We start from the raw sequence: 22,703 nt of genomic DNA, 5'->3' as shown, positions 1-22,703 counted from the left end.
CAAGTGACATCACGGCGCGCGACACCACGACATAGAAAGTGGCATCACAAGCTACGACTTTACAGGCAGTGACATCACAAGAAGTGACATCAGATCTAAAGCCCTCACATACATGTTTAGCAGGTTTATCATGTGTACGTTTGAACGCATTGCAAGGATAATAGCACAGTGAGCTATTGAACATGATATGTGACTTCTACACCTTGCAGCCCCCCAGATTTATGTGACACATCCTGTACATTAATTCACAAACGTATATCATTTATTGTACATGTAATATGCGTGTGTTGATGTACAGAGCTCTGACACCATGCATTGGGATGTGTAGTCCCTCCGTGTCGCTTCCCCCACCAGTGTCCTTCACTCACCCACTCCCTCCCTCCCACCAACCAGGCCCTCCGTGTTGCTTCTCTCACCAGTGTCCTTCTCTCACTCATGCACCCACTCCCTCCCTCCCACCAACCAGGCCCTCCGTGTTGCTTCCCCCACCAGTGTCCTTCTCTCATTCACCCACCCACCCACTCACTCACTCACCCCCTCCCTCCCTCTCAATCACTCCCTCCCTCCCACCTACCAGGCCCTCCGTGTTGCTTCTCTCACCAGTGTCCTTCTCTCATTCACCCACCCACCCACTCACTCACTCACCCCCTCCCTCCCTCTCAATCACTCACTCACTCCCACCAACCAGGCCCTCTGTGTTGCTTCCCCCACCAGTGTCCTTCTCTCATTCACCCACCCACCCACTCACTCACTCACTCACCCCCTCCCTCCCTCTCAATCACTCACTCACTCACTCCCACCAACCAGGCCCTCCGTGTTGCTTCTCTCACCAGTGTCCTTCTCTCACTCACCCACTCACTCTCTCACTCCCACCAACCAGGCCCTCCGTGTTGTTTCTCCCACCAGTGTCCTCCGCTCACTCACCCACCCACTCCCTCCCTCCCTCCCTCCCACCAACTAGGCCCTCTGTGTTGCTTCTCCCACGTGTCCTTCTCTCATTCACCCACCCACCCACTCACTCACTCACCCCCTCCCTACCTCTCAATCACTCACTCACTCCCACCAACCAGGCCCTCTGTGTTGCTTCCCCCACCAGTGTCCTTCACTCACCCACTCCCTCCCTCCCTCCCACCAACCAGGCCCTCCGTGTTGCTTCTCTCACCAGTGTCCTTCTCTCACTCATGCACCCACTCCCTCCCTCCCACCAACCAGGCCCTCTGTGTTGCTTCCCCCACCAGTGTCCTTCTCTCATTCACCCACCCACCCACTCACTCACTCACCCCCTCCCTCCCTCTCAATCACTCACTCACTCCCACCAACCAGGCCCTCTGTGTTGCTTCTCCCACGTGTCCTTCTCTCATTCACCCACCCACCCACTCACTCACTCACCCCCTCCCTACCTCTCAATCACTCACTCACTCCCACCAACCAGGCCCTCTGTGTTGCTTCTCTCACCAGTGTCCTTCTCTCACTCACCCACCCACTCACTCACTTACTCACTCACTCCCACCAACCAGGCCCTCTGTGTTGCTTCTCCCACCAGTGTCCTTCTCTCACTCACTCACCCACTCACTCACTTACTCACTCACTCCCACCAACCAGGCCCTCTGTGTTGCTTCTCCCACCAGTGTCCTTCTCTCACTCACTCACTCACCCACCCACTCACTCACCCCCTCCCTCCCTCTCACTCACTCCCACCAACCAGGCCCTCTGTGTTGCTTCTCCCACCAGTGTCCTTCTCTCACTCACCCACTCACTCACTCACTCACTCCCACCAACCAGGCCCTCCGTGTTGCTTCTCCCACCAGTGTCATTCTCTTACTCACCCACTCACTCTCTCCAGTGTCCTTCTCTCACTCACCCACCCACCCACTCACTCACTCCCACCAACCAGGCCCTCCGTGTTGCTTCTCGCACCAGTGTCCTTCTCTCACTAACCCACCCCCTCACTCACTCCCACCAACCAGGCCCTCCGTGTCGCTTCTCCCACCAGTGTCCTTCTCTCACTCACCCACCCACCCACTCACTCCCTCCCTCCAACCAGGCCCTCCGTGTTGCTTCCCCCACCAGTGTCCTTCTCTCACTCACCCACCCACCCACTCACTCACTCCCTCCCTCCAACCAGGCCCTCCGTGTTGCTTCCCCCACCAGTGTCCTTCTCTCACACACTCGCTCTCTCTCACTCACTCACTCCCACTAACGAGTCCTCCGTGTTGCTTTCCCCATACCCCTGTCTTCTGTACCATCCCTCTCATCCTCACTCATGATGGTTTTGCCACCCTCCGCCATGTTGCTTGCACCTACCTCAACCTCCCCGTGTTGCTTCCACATTCCTCCATCCTCCCTAGTGTTCTTTCCACCTACCCTCGATTGCCTCATGGCTCGCTTTGAAGAAAAAGACGAAAAATGTGCGCATTTTATTTAACTTTTAGAAACCGATTCAACTTGGTTAAAAAAAATAAGTGCCCACATAATTTTTTAGGCGTGTGGTGCGTGTGCCTAGAAATGGTCACAGGGACTTTGTCAAAAGGCTTTTTAAAAAAACTTGCCCGGCTGCACTACATTAGCAAAGCTGTGCAGTGTGGATAAAAAACACTGGCAAAGCCAATTGGTCCCAAAGGCGAGACCCATTGGCTTTTCAATCCTTGTTTTTCAAAGTGGGCTCATTGGCCTCTGCTCGATGGACACGCTTGCCCTGCCTCAACTTTAGATTCTGTACTATATGCGCCTCCGAAAAGGAAGCTGGAGTGAAGCTCGAGGCAACAGTGGCACGCGGTGGTGCACAGACCAGATCCTTCTAAATAATGGTTTTTTCTGTTTGTAAGCTCTAGTGTAGCACAGGACCCACTGTCTTTCAGCTTCTAAAAGAAATGATCCTCTCCCAAAGGACTACGAGACTCTACCAGCTAATTGTTTACTACTAAATAATGTTACACAATCTTATCACAAAGTAGGAAGTGTTCGAGTGGGGACCCTACCTCGCGACACAAATGAGCCAGGCCCTGCGGAAAAGCATCACCGGTCCTTTCTGAAGAATAACAGCCTTCACTGGCTGAGCTTAGAAACCCAGCTGTGAGCGCAGACGAGGATAGCCGGCCTCACTACTTAACGGAATAAAGACTTATATAGTTCAAACAGGTCTGCGGGTGTGAACCATCCGAAGCGCCCATTAGGCCTTCCTTTGAAACCAAAATTGGCTTAGTCCGAAAGGACATTAAAGTGGGAATGCTATAAAATATACTACCAATATGACAGCATATTCCTTCTGTTCACATTGCAGTCATAGCGTGAGCACTAGGATAGGATTTTGGTTTTAAAAACAAATCTTTAAAATGTTTCTGTAGCATTCTTGGGTTCCACTTTGCATCCCTGAGATTTCTCAAATATTGCTCAGTCTGTTGTCGGTGGTTGTAGTCCAAGCCGTTCTTTAACTCAGATCTGCACATTGACCAGGGGCCATATGCATGAACATATTTCCTCATAGACACAGAATGGGCAAAACCCTTTGATACATCTGGCCCTAAGTCCTTAGTGCCAGGAGGGCTAGGAAACAGAATTTTGGGCCGTGTTCTGGAAAATCTAGAAAACATTGTTCCCTTTCCATAGAGGCTGCTTCTTGAAGGGTGAACTGAGGGTTAACTTCCCAAATCCACAGACTGAGGCGGTGACTTAGGAAGTCTCCTTCAGAACTGTATAAAAGTGTCCTCCACATTCGAGCTGCTCCTCTCCCAGAGCATAAGACTCACCCCCTGTGCCACCCGAGCACCGGCACCCCTCAGCATGAAAGACAGCTCAAAATTAGAGCTCCATAAAGAGTGGAAATTGAAATGGAGCGGTTTTACTGGAGGTGATAAATCAGTGCGGAACATTCTTTTTTTGTGAAGGATGGGATATTCCTTGGAACATGAGGCTCAACTAACTGGTGCCTCAGAGCGGTGTTTGTTGTACTGGAGTGTTCCAATGGAGGTTGTGATTGTTGTTCACACAACTGAATACAGTTGTGAGCTCAGCAATAATCAATAATATAGAATATCAGAGCTGAGGGGGTGTGGGTCCGTTTTGCGTGTTGCTTCGTGGTAGAAGGATGGGTCCACAGTGACATGCAAACAATGGCACCTGCCCTGCACCGCGCAACCTAGGGGTCATCCTAGACTCCACCCTCTCCATGACTAAGCAGATCAACACCGTCTCCTCCTCCTGCTTTAACAACCTCCGCAGGATCTACAAGTGGATCCCCACCGAAACAAGAAGAACGGTCACCCAGGCCCTCGTCAGCAGCAGGTTGGACTGCAGAAACGCACTCTACGCAGGAGCTTCGGCCAAACACCTGAGACAGCTGCAACGCATCCCGAACGCCTCTGCACGTCTGATCCTCGACATTCCCCGCCGCAGCCACATCACCCCCCACCTGAGAGACCTGCACTGGCTCCAAGTCAACAAGAGGATAACCTTCAAGCTCCTCACCCACACACACAAAGCACTCCACAACACCGAACCAGCGTACCTCAGACTCGGCTTCTACACACCCACCCGCCAGCTTCGCTCAACTGGCCACGCCCTCGCCGCAGTCCCCCACATCCGAAGAGCAACCTCCGGCGGTAGATCCTTCTCCCACCTCGCCGTCAAGACCTGGAACACTCTCCCCACCCACCTACTACGCCAGACCCAAGACCTACTGACCTTCAGAAGACTCCTCAAAGCCTGGCTATTCGAGCAGTAGCAGCACCCCCCAACCCCAGTGTCTTGAGACCCTCACGGCTAAGTAGTGTGCTTTACAAATGATTGGACTAATTGATTGTGTGCACACTCGTCCGGTGTGCTCTACTGTGTGCGCTGTTTATCATCATGCTGATGAGAGTTGTTGATAACTTTCAAAGACTATCCGAACTGCGTTGGATGGATATACAGAGGACTGTCGGTTGAACGTTTGTGTGATCGAACCAATACCCAACTACAAGGTTTATCTGCATTTCGCTGGATGTGAGAGGTGTGCAGTCTAGTTTCTGCTGTTGACAGCTGGCACTAGACTAGGAGATGAACTGCCCATTACCATCTGCTGGACAAAGGCTTGTTCTTTGAGGGGATGAGAGAACGTCCATTCATCTACATCGTGCCAAGCTAGCCGGGGAGGCAGCCGAGCAATGTTCATTTACAGCAAATGGGCAATAATCACCGACTGCCCTATAATCCGGAGTGAAGGACGCAGACTGCAGGATTACTGAGAGCAAGCCCAGCGATGCAGAATGAACGAAATAGCCTCTGGAGCAGAAATGCAAGCTAGAGTATCAGACATAACCAGGGGACATGCAGCTTTTAAAGGCAGACATAGAGCTTGCTACTGTACGTTTATGGCAAGGGAGCACAATAACAAATGGAAGAACTCGCCAAGTTGGCATCCCAAGTATAGGTTTCACAATCTGTGAAAGGCACATATATATTTTTTTACAGCAGAGGTTGAAACCCCAGACCTTTTCATGCTTCAGAACAAATCAAAAGCGGCAATTCTCCCCTCAGGAAAGCACTAGTCATATAGTGGCTTAAACCCTAGCCAGCTTGGCACCGTACACATGGGGTGGAAAGTAGTGCTTGGTACATTGCGTCTCTGGCAGAATAAAACGGATCTGGTCCATCCCGGGTTACCTTTGCGTCCAGGCCACCATGCAAGGATAATACTTTCTTTTCCATTCTAGGGACCCTTGCTGTTTTTTTTTTCCTCACCAGCTAGCATCCTCCTGCCCTACTACAATTTCCTCAAAGACACATTAACTTATTTTTTTCCAGCAGGGAACATCATTTCACGATAAAAAAAAGAGACGGGGTGGGGGGGAAGCAAAGGACAATAGCAAATGACTATTATCCAACTTCCATTGGTTTTGAAAGAACACCTGCACACGACAGATTTGGTAGGGGGTTGTATCAATATTAACTCTGCTCTTTCAAATTTTCATGAATAGCAATAACTGCCAGTTACTTCACCAGTTTACCTTCATTTCATCTCTCCCCTCTTCAGTCCTTACCCTCCACCCTCCCAGATTTCTAGCCTCGCTCCATCAGCAAAAGGCCTTTGATTCTGACAAAAGCCAGTGAGTGATCGTTTCCTGGTCCACACATCTCTTCATCAGCTTCTCTGCAGAGAGGTTACCAGCAGGAAGGCGAGTTGGAGCCAGCTAGGCACTGTAGCTTGCATCTCCCTTGGGAGATCGGATGGTGATTAAACAAGAGTGAGAGCACTTTTAGCCACTTTTGCCACTAGCCAAGTTCTTTTGATTTTACAAAAATCAAATGAATATTATTTTTAATTATAGAGGCTTCCAGTCCGCTCTCTTCATGCACTGGTCTACTGTGTCTTTACCATTTTTCTCTCCCCCACTAGATCATACAACACTGGCCAATCGACCAACCCACTTCAGCCACTGGCTAACTTCACATCCACACAGAGTAGCTCCTATCAGCGCATGAGACTTCAATGGTAATGCATGCTTTTTTAAGGGCAAAAAAGTTTTTTGTTTCATGGTTTATTTTTTGTTTTATTTAATACTGGCGAGGGCCTCGAAGGTCCTCCAAAAACAACATTTTTAGAAGAACAGAGACTAAAACAAGTTGAGAAAAAGCAAAAAGGCTGGCAGCCCCCAGCAGACCCATTGTCTTTGCCAAAGCTGGTTTTATTTGCTGGGACTTTTCCAAGGTATAGATCACCATTCGCCCAACAGCCCCTGGCTTTCACCTTATCCTGTATGTGAGAGAAGACATTTTCCCTACCTCCTCCCTACTCCATCGGCAGTGAACTGGAAACAGCTTGTTTTAAGGGCGGTCTACGTTGATAGGAAACATAGTTATTTAACTCCTCTTTTCACTGTCTTCTTCAAGCTCCCAGTCACCCTCAAACTTCTCATATCTTTCTCCTCTCCATGTCTATTAGAGGATCATGTCTGGAGAGAAACCAGAATGCAAAGCATAGCAACAACCAACCAACATAGCAATGTTGGCTGCTTCCTCCATTCTCGATGCCTCATTCAATGATACCATGTCCCTTCTTCACTCCTCCCTTAACATAGATTCAACCCCCAAACACAGCTTAGGGGATTGGGACGCCTGCTGCAGCAATCTGTAGGCCACCCCTGTGGACGACTCTGTTTCTTCCTTCTGAGGCGTATAAAAATCAGCGCCTAGTAGAGGAGTAATAGTTACACCTTCTGCTTACTGCTTTCACAGAACTACAATAGAAAGCGCTTTAAAAAAAATGAAAAAGAAAAAAAGCTGAATTTACTTTACATATGGATAGTAACATGAGGGACGACTAGTGTATCCTCCCTCCTGGATTACTGGTGCTATCCCCACCCGCGACTGTCCAGGTCCTGAGGACCAAAGTGTGGAGACTCAAGGAGCAAACCAGAAGACGATGAAATTAAATTAAAACATCATGAAGTGAACTGCAGAGCTGAACATAGCGTCGACCTAATGTGGGATGCGAGCCGTGAAGGCACGTCTATCTCTCACAGTTTCTCAATCTGTGAGCTCTTAAAGTTTATGAGGAACATCAGTCCCCCATTAACTTTCACCAGTTAACTATCAATTTCTGACCACCCTCCCCAGTCCTTCACTGCATCATCCGAATTACCAAGCTACGAGTAGCCTAAAAACCCCTGCAAGATGCCACTTCCTGTTCAGGCAACTCATGTCCTGTTTGAAGAAAGTCTCTGACCAGGACAGTAGGTTGAATGAGCCTGCCACAGTGAATACATCTTTTGGGACATGACTGGGGTAATGAAGACATAACCCAATGTGAGCGCACTGCGCTCATTGGCTTGTACCAATTCCCAAGTGGGCACTCCACTACTCGCCCACATCCACCAAAAGCACATGGTCATCACCTATGTTCTCATCACTAAGTCCTACTAGTAAGTACCTTGATATGCGATTTGCATTCCACATTACCAGTGAGATGCTCTACCGTGTAATCACTCCGCTAATACGGATTCCAGCGATACCATGTGCCTCCAGGTGGCACAGCCATTCACCATTAGAGCATGAATTATTTTTTTTAAATTTAATTTATAAAATGCAAGAACATCTGTTTAGACGCGACGGCAAACAATGGTCGGTTGATGAGCTTGGAGAATACTGCCATCGTGAGTAGGACATTCATGAGAGAAGATTACTTAAAGTTTTTGACTCCCAATGTCAGACAGATCCACTTGGCGACCCTCCCTGCTTTACACCACTCGCTGGGGGAGGGAGCGAACACCCTCAGTAGTCACCAATGTGTTTGAAAAACATGGAACATTATTACTTAAGAGGGTAGCCTGCTTAATTCAGGAACAAGTCAAGTGTAAAAAGAGAAAATTTCAGGGACAATCAAAAAGGAGGCTCTTGGCCTTTATCAGAAACGCTCCCATATTTGCACAAGACACACATTATCGCCAATTGTAGACGCTGATGAAGTAACAAAATAAGGACGATAACAAAGGATTATTTCATTCCCTGCTTCAAAGTCCACCTTAGAAAACATGTGTCATCTATCTTGGTATTTCAACTACAGCTAAAATAAGAAAAATAAATCATATTAGGTTTCCACTCCAGATGAAAAAATCCGAATTAAAGTTTTCTAGCTTGGTCATAAGCTCACAAGGGTATTGCCCAAAATACTGGGCCACATATTGCCAAGTTCATCAGCTGAACAGGATTCTAACACAATCCCTTGCTCTGTCGAAAGAGGTAGGCCCAACCTAGGAAACACTCACACCTGGAGGTTTAAGTCACAATCCGTTCCAGATACTGGGAAAACGGAAAACATTTTGAGCAGTGTCTCCAAGAACAACATCAACACGGTGCAAGACTCCTTTCATAGTGATCTATTCTTTTAGCTATCAATTCTTACTCCCGTCTCAGTCAGTCAATAATTGCCATTCTGTCCAATATTTTCGCTTTGTCTCTTACATTGGTTGCCAAAACAGGGGCTGCCTTTCGTTGGAAAGCAAGTGTAAAATTCCATAAGTTGTTCAACAGAATCTGCCAACTTACCTAGTGCATTCCACTATCCAATCTAAACATCTGCAGATCTTAACAGCCTCCAGTCCTACCTGCTCTCCCCACCAGGCTTTCCTTGAAGTAGTGAAGCTATCGCCTTGAGAGCGGATGGAAAGGCTTATTTGGAATAAGATCATCTGGAGGGCGGGCGTCCACAGCTCCCCTCCACTGACCCCCAACTGTCTTCTATCTGTTCTAGTAGTGTCTGAGTTACTTTCTCTTTCTTCAGACCTGGGGCTGGCTCCAAGAGGGGTCTGATCAAAGGGCTGTACTGTACACAATCGTAGAGTTGCAAGCAATTTCCTTAGTGATGTGGAGATTTGAACAAAGGGACATGATGTACAGTCAGGCTTGCACACCTGTCTTGCAGAACCCTCAGCTATAGCAGTATTGATACCTACTCACAGCTATTCCAGAATACCTCAATCCAGCTCTAGAGCAAGCAATCGAGATTCCTGTAGGGGCTAGTAAACAGCTGCCCCGCCAATGCACCCTTGCTATTGCAGTACTGATACCTACACACAGCTCTATCACACTTCCTCCATCCAACTCTACAGCACACACTTCTGGTCCTGTACGGATTGTGGAGAGCTGCTCTGTCAGTGCATCTCAATCCCTACAAATAGCACCTGCTGATGGTCCAGTACTGGGACCTAAACACATGTGCAGTTTATCTCAATCCATCTTTATCCCAATCCAGCGACACAGCACACACTTGTGATTCCTGTACAAAGATAAGCAGATTGCTGCGCTGTCAATGCGCCTTAATCCCTACTTACAGTTCCTACTGAACGCCCAATTCTAGGACCCACACACAGAGTATCTCAGGCCAGATCTCCAGCACGCACTTGATGCGTGTGCTGAGCCACACACCGGAGATACTCTCAGTCCATCTCTCCGACAGGCACCTTCCACAATAGGGCTAGAACAACAACTCCGCCAATGCACTTCTGTACTGCCGCAGCCCTCAACACTTCAGTATTCAGACCTACTCCTAGCTCAGCCAGAATACCTGCGCTCACCTTTGCAGCACCTGTATGGACACTAGGACACAGCTCTGCCAGTGTGTCTCAATCCTATAATGCACCAACACCTCTGACTCAAATATCGAGACTCGCAAGCATTTCTATCAAAGTGCCCCAGTCCAGCTGTGTCACAAACACCTGCTAATCGAGTCCGGGATCTGCAAAGTGCCCTGCCAAAGTACCTCACGCCTGCCCAGGGTACCGCTGTGCAGCCCTCCGAAAAACACCAGTGTTGGACTAGCACAAGCTCTGACACAGCACCCCAGTATTGGGAAACAGCACTGCCTGTTAATAGAACAGTGGTTAATACAATAAGATGATGGATGGAGCTCTGAAACTCTTCAGACTGGATTCAAGCTAGTTTGGCTGATGAGGGGTGTTACCCCGACACAGGCCCCAGGATGCTTGTTTCCGGTCCAAGGCAGACCTGGCTTGGCAGTTCGGGCTGGACTCTTACCATGAGGAGCAGGGTCAACGCTGATTTGCAAATGGCTGGGTCTGCACTGAGGTGGCGAAGTGAGCTAAAGAACGATGATGGGTTCAAACCAGATCTAAAAGTGACTGGGGGGCGAGTGTCTGAAAAGTTTCAGCGTCTGTCCATCCTCTCCTTTTGTTTGCAATTCGATATTGGTACCCATACAGAGCTCCCACCAAAATATCTACGCCCAGCTCCACAGGACACACCTGCTCCTCCCATACTGGGACTAGCAGGCAGCTCCGCCAATAAACTTCAAACCTGGCATGCAACACCTCCGGCTGGTACAACAATGGGACTCACAGACTGCTCTGTTACCACATTTCAAGAGTGATCTCCAGTTGCCTTTCTATCCCAGTCCTGGTAACCACATACATCTCTGAACGCTTCTCAAGATTCACCTACAGCTCGCCGGGGACGTTCCAGCAGTGGTGGCCCCCACACACAGCTCTGTGGAACGCATCGTAAGGTTCATCTACAGCTCCCCTGCTGTTCCAGCTCTAGGATTCATATACAGCTCTGTTGTGAGAGGCACAAGAGGCTCCATGCATTGTCAGACCAAGCCCAACGCGTCCTTCAAATCATAAATTGCCGGACTGCCTCAGCGCAAGTCACTGAGGACAAATGTTATTCCAACGATTCATTCTTGTCTTGAGGATATGTTTGAAGTGGCTAGATTTGAAAAATGATTCATAAATCAAATGACAACTTACATAATTTTGAACACACTTGGGGCCAATTTTTAGGTTCATGAAAATCCGATTTTTTATTAGCCATTCATTATTGATGGTTTTAGATCTAGTTAAAGTTTACTGTTTACATAATCTCTTTTGATGTTTTGCATACATCTATATATTGTTGACTACTGATGTTTTATGTATGTACATGCAGAATTGTTCTTGTGTTTGTTGTTCTGCTTATACTTTTATGCATCGTCAGTGCTTTGTTTCTGCGATGGTATTGGACTACTGATCATTATTGGTCTTATTTTAAAAAAAAGAAACAAATTTAATAAAGACTTGAGATACAAAAACCAAAATTCACTGTCATCATAGCACGTTCACTGCAACAGCACCGTGCTCAAATGAAGCAAACAATACAATTTGTAACGCACCAGCGGGCCATTCTAATAGGCTCCGAAGGGACACGTCAATATGACAACGTCTAACAATCTTTGTATTACTTTTCATGAACCTGTGGACTATGTAAACATTTTTGAGAAAATATGGTTGATTCAAAGGTAACAATTGTTTGCTGTTTTATTTCAAAAGGCATTATTATTAAATAACCTAAAATCCTAAATGCTTGTGCAGCTAGTGCTTCTCTGTGGCCACTTACCAGCAGTCTTCGTCTTCACTGCAGGTCTCCAGCTCCAACAAGTCCACTTCATCCAGGGTTGTGTCTTCTAAATTGGATCCTAGCCCTTCACTGCCCTCAGGAATCCCCAGCTCGCTCGTCCTAGCCCACTGTTCAAAGTCAGTCAAGTAAAACTCATCCACAAACTCAGAGCTGCTGGTCCTCTCTGGACTGGGAGCTCGGAACTTCTTTACACAGTCGCTCGACAGCTCTGTGTTGTCGAGCAGCTTGGGGTTGGTCGAGCCCGCCTCATACTGCAGTTGTGCATCCACTGTGGTCCGCGGGCAGCCAATGTTCTCCTTCTCGGTTCTATTGCTCGGCTTGCTGTGATGGTCCGGCAAGATCTGCACCTCTCGCTTCTCAGGGATGGTGTTAAGGCTGTTGATGATTTCCATGCCCTGAAGCGGAGAGTTCTGGTTGTCCACGTTGCTGCTGATGTGACACGGAGCATTTGGCCCAGGGTGGCGGACTTTGCCCCTGGTTCTTAGCTGCTGGTTTTGAATCTCAAGCCTCCGGACCAGCTGCTGCAGTTTTCGGACTTCCTCCAGCTCGGAACCTTCTTGGTCTGCGGTTTCACTCTCTGCGTTTGGGCTCAGACCGCTGGTCTCTTTTGAACCCCGCACTAGGTCGGTGTCAACCGCGTGGTCTGGCTGGATCACAGGGGAACCTCCCGGCACAACCATCTTTTTTAGAAGCCGCAAACCGCTTCACTACAATACAACAAAGCAGGCATGTAGTTAGTACTTTAGCACAACCACCAGGAAAACACAATCAACGTACAACAAACATCCTTTGACACAAAAGGCACATATTGTCCAATGGTAAATAAAACGCCAAAGTGGCTACATTATCAACTGAACTTTATAGAATATTTAGGGCTGCCGTCAGACGTTATGAAGCCAAAAACAAGTTTTTATTAAACACTTCAGAAACAAGTTGTTCCCAGTGAATCTGCTGCAGTGAGATAAGCTGGCAGAATGTGCCAAATGGCAATTTGCAATGGCAAAAAATTTGATAAATTGTGCGTTTTTACCATCAAAAGTGATAATCTGCAAACCGTACTTTAGAGACGCGGCTCCAGACTGCAATAAGTCTTCAGCAACAGTCATTCAAAGGCAAAACCAAGTACTCTCAGAGGTCAAACTGCCATGATGTAAACGTTATTAGGCAGACAAGAGGGTATATAAGGCAGCTCTAGGTCTAAAAGAACTCTGCTAAAAACTCACATTTTTTTCAAAACTCATGAGGTGTAACAAGTATTATATTGCTACAGGGTACCTTTGGCAAACCTTGTCCACCCAAGCTTCAAGAAACCCCCATGGCCGCTTAAAACCATGGTCTAACAGAAGAAATACTGCATCACCCCTTCCTATGCTCACGTTGCATCAGAATCGGAGTAATCCTGGGTGGTTTATCGGTGAAATGTAATTGTGAAACGCGATAATAGGTCCCTATGAGGCACTAAGCCACTCTCCAGAGAGGGTGCTGATTCGCAACATGTTTCCATGCCGCAGGCTTTACACTGTACTGGAGATGAACTTCCAAGAGGGAGGAAACACAAACAGTCTTTAGATCCACCTTGAAGGGCCTTTGTATGAAATACCAGGAAGCCATGAGGTCGTGCCTTTATAGTGGGAGTGTCGAGTGGTTGGCTGTGACAATGTCTATAAAGCATTGCTCAAAAAAGTTTAAAAAACATATATAATTCAAAATACTGGAGGAAATGCAAACATCTTGCGATATCTCAAAACCGTTTCTCTTTGGACTCTGAACAGAATATTAAAATGTATGTTAACGGAGTTAGACTCACAACAGGATAGAGACCTACTAGATCTCCTACTAACAGCGGCAGTCAAAATAGTACTAACCAAATGGAAGGACACCTCCAAGGCAACCTTCAAGGGGTGGCTCAACTGGGTGACATACCTCAGAGGTGCGGACAACACTGCCCTGCGTAACTCACCATGGAGAAAGCCTAAAAGGGGGTTATGGACATACCTTTGAGCCACCGTGAATACTACAAGCAAAGAGAAGTGTGTGGCTCATGTGCTCTCCCTCACTGGTTTCAAGTCAACAACGAGAATGAAGTTAGCTTCTGTATGGGAACTCTACTCTTCTCCACTTTAACTCCTTTCCTTTCCCTTTTTCTACACATACCTCTCCGCCTACGGAGACCGTGGATAGAGGGGCAGCCTAGCATATAATATTCTTGACGAGAGTCAGAATGGTTTTCGCGCACAACACAGCACCGAAACTGCGCTGCTCTTTATGAGCGAACATCTGCGTTCGGTGCTGGATGCGGGGCAGACAGCGGCGCTCCTTTTGTTAGACCTGAGCACCGCATTCGACACGGTGTCTCATGACATTCTGCTGCGGAGGCTGGAGGAAGTGGGTCTTGAGGGGAAAGCTCTTCAATGGTTCCGCTCCTTCCTTTCGGACCGGTTTTTTAAAGTGGCCATTCCACCTGGTCAGTCCTCTTTCCACTCTTTGGGACTAGGAGTACCTCAGGGCTCTGCGCTTAGCCCCACTTTGTTTAACCTGTATGTGAAACCGCTGGCTGCTGTCGTCAGACAAACTGGCTTAACTATGACATCGTATGCTGACGACACGCAGCTGGCGGTGACACTCAGTGGGGACCCTGAGGTGACTGCCCCCAGGTTTCGCGCAGGGCTTTTAGCCGTGGCGAATTGGATGCGTACTAACTGCTTGCAGTTAAACGCTAAGAAAACCGAAGTCCTGATCTTAGGAAAGCAAGCGGAACTGTGGGGTGATCAATGGTGGCCTATTGAATTGGGGATGACTCCCATCCCAGCGGCCGAAGTAAAGAACTTGGGGGTCTGGCTGGATTCCAATCTCTCTTTTACCAGCCATACTAAGAAGATTGCAGCTACCTGCTATGGTATTCTGCGAGGACTGAGACCAGTCCTCAAATTCTTCAACCCCCCAACTCGGCAACTGGTGGTCCAAGCCGCGATTCTCTCTCGGCTGGACTATGGGAGTGCTCTGTTGCTTGGTGTCAACCAGGCCGAGGCCACCAGACTGCAGAGGGTGCAGAATGCCGCTGCGCGGGCCATTGTGGGCCTCCCGAGACGGTGCTCTGTATCTGCAGTTTTAACCTCCCTTCATTGGCTGCCGGTCAGACAGAGAATTAAATTCAAGGCACTCTGTCTGACATTCAAGATCTTGAAATTTTCGTCACCTCCTGCCTTGGTGGGTCTTGTCTCCCCGTATGTTCCCAGGCGGTCTCTCAGGTCGGAATCTCTTCATCTAGTGAGTGCGCCTAGATTCAGACTGAGTAGGATGGGTGGCCGTTCATTTCGAGTCATGGCGGCTGGATTATGGAACTCCCTTCCTGTCCACATCCGTGCCCTTAATAGCCTGACTCTTTTCAGACGCGCGATTAAAACCTATTTGTTCACCTCTGTTGATTGATCGTGTTTCTTTTCAGCGGTGATTTGTTGTGTTGTGGTACTGGATCAGGCGCCAGGACGCCCCTTCGCTGGGGCAGCTGTGCGCTGAATAAAAGTTACTAACATAACATAACATAACATATACATGGTGACATTGTTCTGCCAGCAACTCAGCCTGTCTGGGAAGCCACCCTGCAACTACGAGTGGTGATTACTATATGTTATATGTTGTAAAAACAATAAAAACTATTTTGAAATTTAAAAAAAGAATAAGGAAGAGTCTGAATGTAAAGGGAAACATTTCCCATGGCCTAATTTACTTTCCACAGGATTCAGCCACTTGCTCCCCTGCACTACCCAGTGAGCAGATTTATTGGTCTCCAGAACCCCGGCTGACGAGTGCAGCAGATCAAACTTGCCCCAACGGCATGAAAATCTGTGTGTGTAAAAGCTTGTGCTTTTCACACAATACGTGGAATGCAGAAGATAAAACAAAAATAACTCACAAAGTGTGAATTTCAGCCTTGATCCAGCAAAAATATTCCTCTTGCTTTGCTTTTACAGACAAGCTAGGAGGTGAGGAGAAAAACACAGCCTGGGGGCATTTTGAGAGGTGAAGCTTAACAAGAGGGAGAGAGCTAGTACACACATACATTCCCATGGAGTGCTGAATGAAAATGGGAAAAGTATTCCTTAAATGTGGTCAGTACAGTGATTACTACACAAAACGCCTGAGGCTTGAACCGGGCGATAGATACTTGTTCTGCTCGTGCTATTTACTGCCAGCCCTTACCCCTTGTGTCCTTTCCCTCCCCTGCATTAGCGCGCCGAGAAAGCCAGTCATTTGGTGCCACATCGATTTTATGGTGTTGGTATCCTTTTAATTGTAAAATTGGTTTTAAAATACCCCTGCTTGCACTTATAATTGTTCTGTTGCCTTCCCACGGAGTGTCCTGCCGATATTAGGGCTGAGACACCTGGGAAGAGGGTGGACCATTAGCGGCGGCCATCTTGGGTGAGTCACCTGCATAAATACATACGATCATGGCTCCGCGCAGCGGACGCGACCAGCGGACGCGCCGTATTAGCGCCGGAGTTACGCCAGAGTTCAGCCCGTCTGCGCCCGTCCGCGCTGAGGACGAGCTGCATGACGGGCTGCACATAGGGCCCCCTGACCGCCCCTCCCAGATACCACACTCCTATACATTGGAGGAAATGTTAGTGTGGAAACCAGGGGAGTCTTCCTGCCACCATAGACATACTCCAGAGGACCTGCTGCTCATGGCTACATCTGCTACAGGTATCTGGAGCCCTGATGGACCCTCTCTGGTTAGTCATCCATCTCAAGAAATCTACTCTTTGGATAAAAGCACTCACGTAGTGGAAGGATTTCTTATCAATGCTCGTTCCCTAATTAAAAATAATGTAGCCTTCCATGACTTTGTGTCTTCTCGAAAGCCTGGATGGGTTTTTGTAACTGAAACTTGGGCCTCTGAGACTTCGGGACATGACCTCCTAATGGCAATTCCGGAGGGTTATGCTCTTCAGAGATTTGACAGAGTCAAGCGAAGAGGTGGCGGATTAGCGATTCTTTATCAGTCCCATCTTACCTGCCATATTAATGCTCTGACTGCGCCTTCCGACCCCCTCCAGGTCCTGCATTTCTTCATCTCCCTATCTCCATCAGCATCCTTTGTGGGCCTTCTTGTTTACAGGCCTCCAGGTCCTAGATCCAATTTTAGCAGTGACCTGTTCAGAATCCTGGAGCCATACGTTGGCAAGCCTCACTTTACTATCTTAGGGGATCTAAATTTTCATTTAGATGACTCTACTTCTAAAGATACATCCTCCCTGGTCGATCCTCTTAAAGAATGTGGCTTTCGCCAACTGGTTAAGGGCCTTACACATCAGGCAGGCCACACCCTCGATGGAGTCTTCTCCAACGACCCTAGAGTCAAGACAGGGACGCCGGAACCCCTAGTCTGGACAGACCATCTGGCTGTACCGTTAGCCCTGACTTTTTCCCACTCAGTTCCCTCTAGTAAAGATTTAATTCAGGGAACGGGTAAAAGGAACTATAAAAATATCACGAATGACGCTTTGGCCCCCTTCATTGGTTCTGTCTATCTGCCATCAGATCCTGAGAAGGCTGCACAAAATCTTGCAAACTCTATCTCTGGTGCATTAGATGAGCTAGCTCCTGTTATACATAGATACTCAGCGAGACGGAGGCCCTCTGCCCCCTGGTTCACTGAGCCCCTTAGGTTGCAGAGACAGAGCTGCAGGAGACAGGAGAGAAAATGGAGGAAATCATGGGATCATGCTGACAGAGAGACCCACAAGCAAAAGCTGGGCGAATATAAGGCCGCAGTCATCAAAACAAAACAAGAATATTTCTCTGAACTCACCACGTCTCTCACGTCATCTAAAGAGTTGTTCAAAATAGTGGATTCACTCTGTACACTGCAAGTTCCAGACCCAGTGAAGGGTTCTCAGGAGCTCTGCGATAAGATCTCATCCTTTTTCTATACTAAAATAGATGAGATTGCTGTTAACTTAGAAGCGCAGAAAAAATTACTTGGGAATGACACTACTCAGGCTCTCACAAATTTGGAAGTCAGGACAAAAAACCCCACTACGACCCTCTCTAGTTTCCCTCAGATTACTCTTGATAATCTTAACGCATTGCTGAATAGGACTAAATCCTCTTCCCCTCTGGATCCATGTCCTCTCAGAGTGCTGAAGGAGTGTAGGACTACGCTTCTACCTCCTCTATTGGAAGTAATGAATAGTGCCCTGTCACACGGGATTTTTCCGTCAGACTGGAAGAAAGCCATTGTCAGGCCGTTACTTAAAAAACCTACACTTGACCCAACCATCTTGAAAAACTTTAGGCCCATATCCTTACTTCCTGCCCCCGCCAAAATGCTTGAGTCCCATCTGAATCTGCACTTGTCTGCCTTCCTGGACTCCTCTGGGTTTTTAGATCATACCCAGCACGGGTTCAGGAAACTCCATAGTACGGAGTCCGCACTTACTATGGTTACCAATAATATCAGAATGAAGGTAGATCAGGGACAGACAACACTGCTGGTCTTACTCGATCTGACCGCAGCGTTTGACACCCTATCTCCCTCGATACTAACATCTCGTCTTAGGGAGATGGGAGTGGAGGGGTCAGCCCTGGACCTCCTGTCCTCTTTTTTAGATCATAGAGAACAGAGGATCAAATTAGGAGAATACCTCTCTCCCCCTACATCGCTGCAATGTGGGGTACCACAAGGGTCGGCCCTGAGTCCGACCCTATTTAACATTTATGTTGCCCCCCTAGCGAGATTGGTAAAAGCCCAGGGAATGGAAGTAGTGTCATATGCAGATGACACTCAGATCATGGTGTCACTAACCCAGCCGGTCAGCACCTCCGCCTTCAACTTCAGGAGCTGTATGCAGTCAGTCTCTGACTGGATGGTAGCCAACTCCTTGAAGCTGAATGGCGACAAAACCGAGGTGCTGATTTTCGGAAAGGATCAGGATGTGTGGTCAAGTGACTGGTGGCCGCAATCCCTAGGAACCTGCCCTGTTCCCTCCCACTCAGCTAGGAACCTGGGGGTCATGTTCGACACTTCTCTGGCAATGACCCTTCAGGTTAACAGAACGATGGCTACTTGCTGGGGAATTCTTAAAATTCTCCGTCGAATAGCGCACTATCTTTCCCCGCAAGCTAGGAAACAGACAGTGGTTGCATTGATTGGTTCAAGGCTGGACTACTGCAACTCACTGTATGCAGGGATTAACAAGGGACTAATACAGCGACTTCAAACCGTACAAAATGCGGCTGCAAAATTCGTTCTGGATACCCCCCCTTCTTCCTCTGCGACTATAGCCAGAAAGAGCCTACACTGGCTTCCGATAGAGCACCGCATCTCTTTCAAAATCATTTGCTTAGTACATAGTGCTCTGAAATCTGGAACATCTGTTGGATTGGGTTCACTTCTCTCCGGCTATGTTCCCAGCAGATGTCTGCGCTCACTACAACAAAACCTTCTGGTTATTCCACGGTCTAAGAAGACCAGATGGGGAGGTAGAGCCTTTTCAACAGTTGCCCCCCGTCTGTGGAATACACTCCCTCTTGAATTAAAATCGATATCCTCACTGCCCCTTTTTAAAAAGGCCCTGAAAACATGGTGTTTTAAGAAAGCGTACCAGTGAATAGCACCTGAGACATGTAACTATTTTGAGCTAGGCGCCTTGATGCCCTTTGGGCTTAGTTCGCGCGTTATAAATTTACTTTCATTTCATTTCATTTCATTTCAGTAAAAGGATACGAGCAGCCCAAATCGTAAAAAGGCAATGGGGTCGAGGTGGGAGGGGCAGTGGGTGGAAAGCACATAATAGAAGGCAAGCCCTTGAATAACAACGCCAACCAAGTATAAGCAAGGGGCAGGCTCTAAGCCCATTGTACACTTACAACAGATCTTTCACAGTCAGTCTGGTAAGCTCGACCTAAAAAGTACATCTGAAAGCAGTGATCACCGGAAAGAGACAGGGTAAGGGAAGAGTACTTCAGCCATGCTCCAGAGACCAACACACAATGAGGAAGTGAAACAGACACTTGTTGACCAAAGAGAAACAAGGAAATAAGAGCGACAAAAGTCAACCAATGGTAAGAAATGGGCCCCCTGAAAACAAACAAAATATCTTGCAAACAATAGCACATGCGCTGTCTCAGGTGACACCTCAAGTACAGGGTTCAGGGTGCTGAAAGAGGCAAAGGTGCCCACCATACATACCAAAGGGTAGAAAACCACTGGCAATGCCCCAAAACATTAATGGGAACTAGGGTGAAGGCAGGAGAGGGTTTAAGGAGAGGGCAATGGTGTGTCCTGCCTGAGGGGAAGCAGCCTTTACCACGCAGCCTTTACCATGCAGTACCTTTACCGCAAAGGAAAGTACCATGTAGGTAGCTGTTTGTACCTTTCCCATGCAGTACTTTTAACACACAGGAATTTGTTTGAAGTAACACACTTTTTATGTTATTTAAAAAAGTGATGTTGGGGTTTAGGAGTGGGTAGAGGTAAAAGCGAGTTTAGGGTTCAGGGATGGGTAGAGATTTTAAAGAGAGGTAAAGATGATCATAGGGTTTAGAAGTTTGGAGAGGCAAAGGAGGATAAGGGTGAAACAAATCTTTTGAAAATACCACATCATTGATTGATTAAACAGTTTCTAAATTATAAACCTGGTAACCAACTGTAGGAAGCTGGCTCTGTATGTACTATACCAAAGTGAGGTATAGTGTGCACAGAGTCCAGTGGAACCCTGAGGGTAGGCAGAGGTAAAGTTAGATAGAACCTTATCTCGATTTGTGGTAGTGTGGTGGAACAGTAAGACAGTATCAGAGGACAGTATTAAGCATTTGTTGTACACAATCACCAAATTATATCACACACTCAAAGACTGAACTTTAGACCAATTGGTTTTGTATTAAAATATTCTTTTTGTTATTTTATTTTCTATAACCAAGCAAGCCTGGCACAGGTAAGTAATACATACTTTGAAGTAATAATGCAGTTTGCACACAGTTTGAATTGCAATTGTATATATACTTTTGATTTGATTACAGTAGAGCTACTAGTAATGCAATGATTTCAAATATGGTACACATACTTTGTATGGACTTTTTAGTAAAATGTCAAGTAGATTACTTTACACATTACTTTTCTTACACAGTGTAGTATACCTGGATACTACACTGGGACATTTCCTGTAAGTAAAAGAGTTTTTGTTATTTAATTACACTTTTAAAGGGTTTAATAGATTTTCCAACACCACACTTAGAAACTTTTCAAAGAAAAACAGTCAATGTTATCCTATGGAGGAAAATAGGGTTATTGGTTCAAAGGTAAGTATTCGGTTGTGGGAGTTGGTATTTTGGGGTTAGACTCGGGTCCTCCAGTCAAGGATGCACTCTTGTTACACCCTCAGCAGCACTAGGGCAGCCAGGTGCAGAGTGCTGAGGCCCATTGTTATCCAATTGAGAAAAGGGGACCTCCGATTGGTGGTTGCTTACGAGCAGGCCACAGGGTTGTGGGAGCAAAGCTCCTGGACTTAAGCTCAGGGCAAATGGGGGCTTAGGCCAACACAAAGTGCAGCCTTGGAGGCACTGGGACGGCAGGGTTAAGAGTGCTGTTTTGGCATTGGGCGCCCTGTATCTTTCAATGGGGAGTATCCGGTTTGCAAACGCACTGTAGGGTCAAGGAAGAAGGTCTTCTGGGTACGACCATCACATGGATGGTAAGTTGGGCTGCTGGAGGTGGGTTAGGCACCATTGGTTGGGTCACCAAAGCCTGTGGGGTGTCTGGTGCAGAGGTGCCTTTTTAGGTCTGGATCGCCGGGGAGACTCCGTTGTGGTGTAGGGCCACTCGAACTCAGGCAGTGGTATCGGATGCAGAGTGATGCATACTCCCGGATCCTGCCAGAGCTGGAGTCAGTTTGGTGAACAAATCCAGTGTTCACGTGAGACAGAGTCTTTGGGTTGAAGGCAGGGCAGGTCCTCAGGGTTCTTGAGGTTGCTGGCTGCAAGACACACCGGAGTTTCACTTCTGCAGGTTCAAGGTGGGGACAGGCCGGTAGGGGTGGGGTCAAAGTAGGCGTCCTTCTCTTGTTAGGTTCAGCACAGCTGTTCTTTCCTTCTTCTTTTCTTCTTGTGGTTCCTTGTCTGAGGAAGCAAGGTTCAGGGGTGCTGCTAAATTACTAGATTTAGGGGCGTTACCGGTAGGTAAAAGGTTGTGACCAATGGGTCCCTTCCCTGGGGTGGTACACCCATTATGCCTCCCTCCAGTGGGAGGGGGGCATATGCCTCTCCCTAGTTGGGTGGGTTCACAATATTTGCAAGATACCGGGGACAGAGTTGTGCTTCACCTCGCCTCCCCCACCTGCAGGGTGCAGTTGACATAGGTGGGCACACATCTCTTCCTCACTTGTTTTTCCCGCCGGTTCTCCCGCCCAAAGTGGGGGTCAGGACTAGTGGGGACCAGTTGCTGAAAGCAGCAAGTGGCCTGGGGAAGCTCACAAAGGCGGCAAGCCTTTGAAGCTTCCCCCTTCATGGACCCTGCCCATCCTGGGGGGGGGAGGCTTAGCAACTCGTCCCAGGATGTGCATTGTTTCAGGCCCCCAAGAGCAGCAGGCTCTCGACCCAGGGGTCCAGAAACATGTCTGGTGGTGGCAGCTGAAAGCAGCCACTCAGCCTGGCCACAGCAGGTAGTTTTTCCAGGGGCATCTCTGAGATGCCCTCTGTATGCAGTTTTCATTAAATCCCACACTGGCATCAGTGTGGGTTTAATGTACTGAGAAGTTTGATACCAGACTTCTCAATTTTCAGTACAGCCATTATGGGGCTGTGGAGTTCGTAAT

At 47.8% G+C, this 22,703-nt stretch overlaps 1 protein-coding gene across 3 annotated transcripts in view; it reads right to left on the bottom strand.

Annotated features, from left to right (window-relative positions):
• Nucleotides 1-22,703, bottom strand: part of LOC144784941 (SLAIN motif-containing protein-like) — a 227,660-nt gene that overhangs the window by 165,451 nt on the left and 39,506 nt on the right. For all 3 annotated transcript variants that reach the window (XM_078664055.1, XM_078664057.1, XM_078664056.1), the window contains exon 2: nucleotides 11,866-12,593. In XM_078664055.1, the coding sequence (XP_078520181.1) occupies nucleotides 11,866-12,566 (701 nt within the window). In that variant the 5' untranslated portion in view covers nucleotides 12,567-12,593. The remainder of the gene's footprint in view (nucleotides 1-11,865; nucleotides 12,594-22,703) is intronic.

This window comes from Lissotriton helveticus, chromosome 10 (genome assembly GCF_964261635.1).
Source record: "Lissotriton helveticus chromosome 10, aLisHel1.1, whole genome shotgun sequence".
In the NCBI taxonomy this organism is placed as follows: domain Eukaryota; kingdom Metazoa; phylum Chordata; class Amphibia; order Caudata; family Salamandridae; genus Lissotriton; species Lissotriton helveticus.
This window is presented reverse-complemented; position numbering and strand designations above follow the sequence as displayed.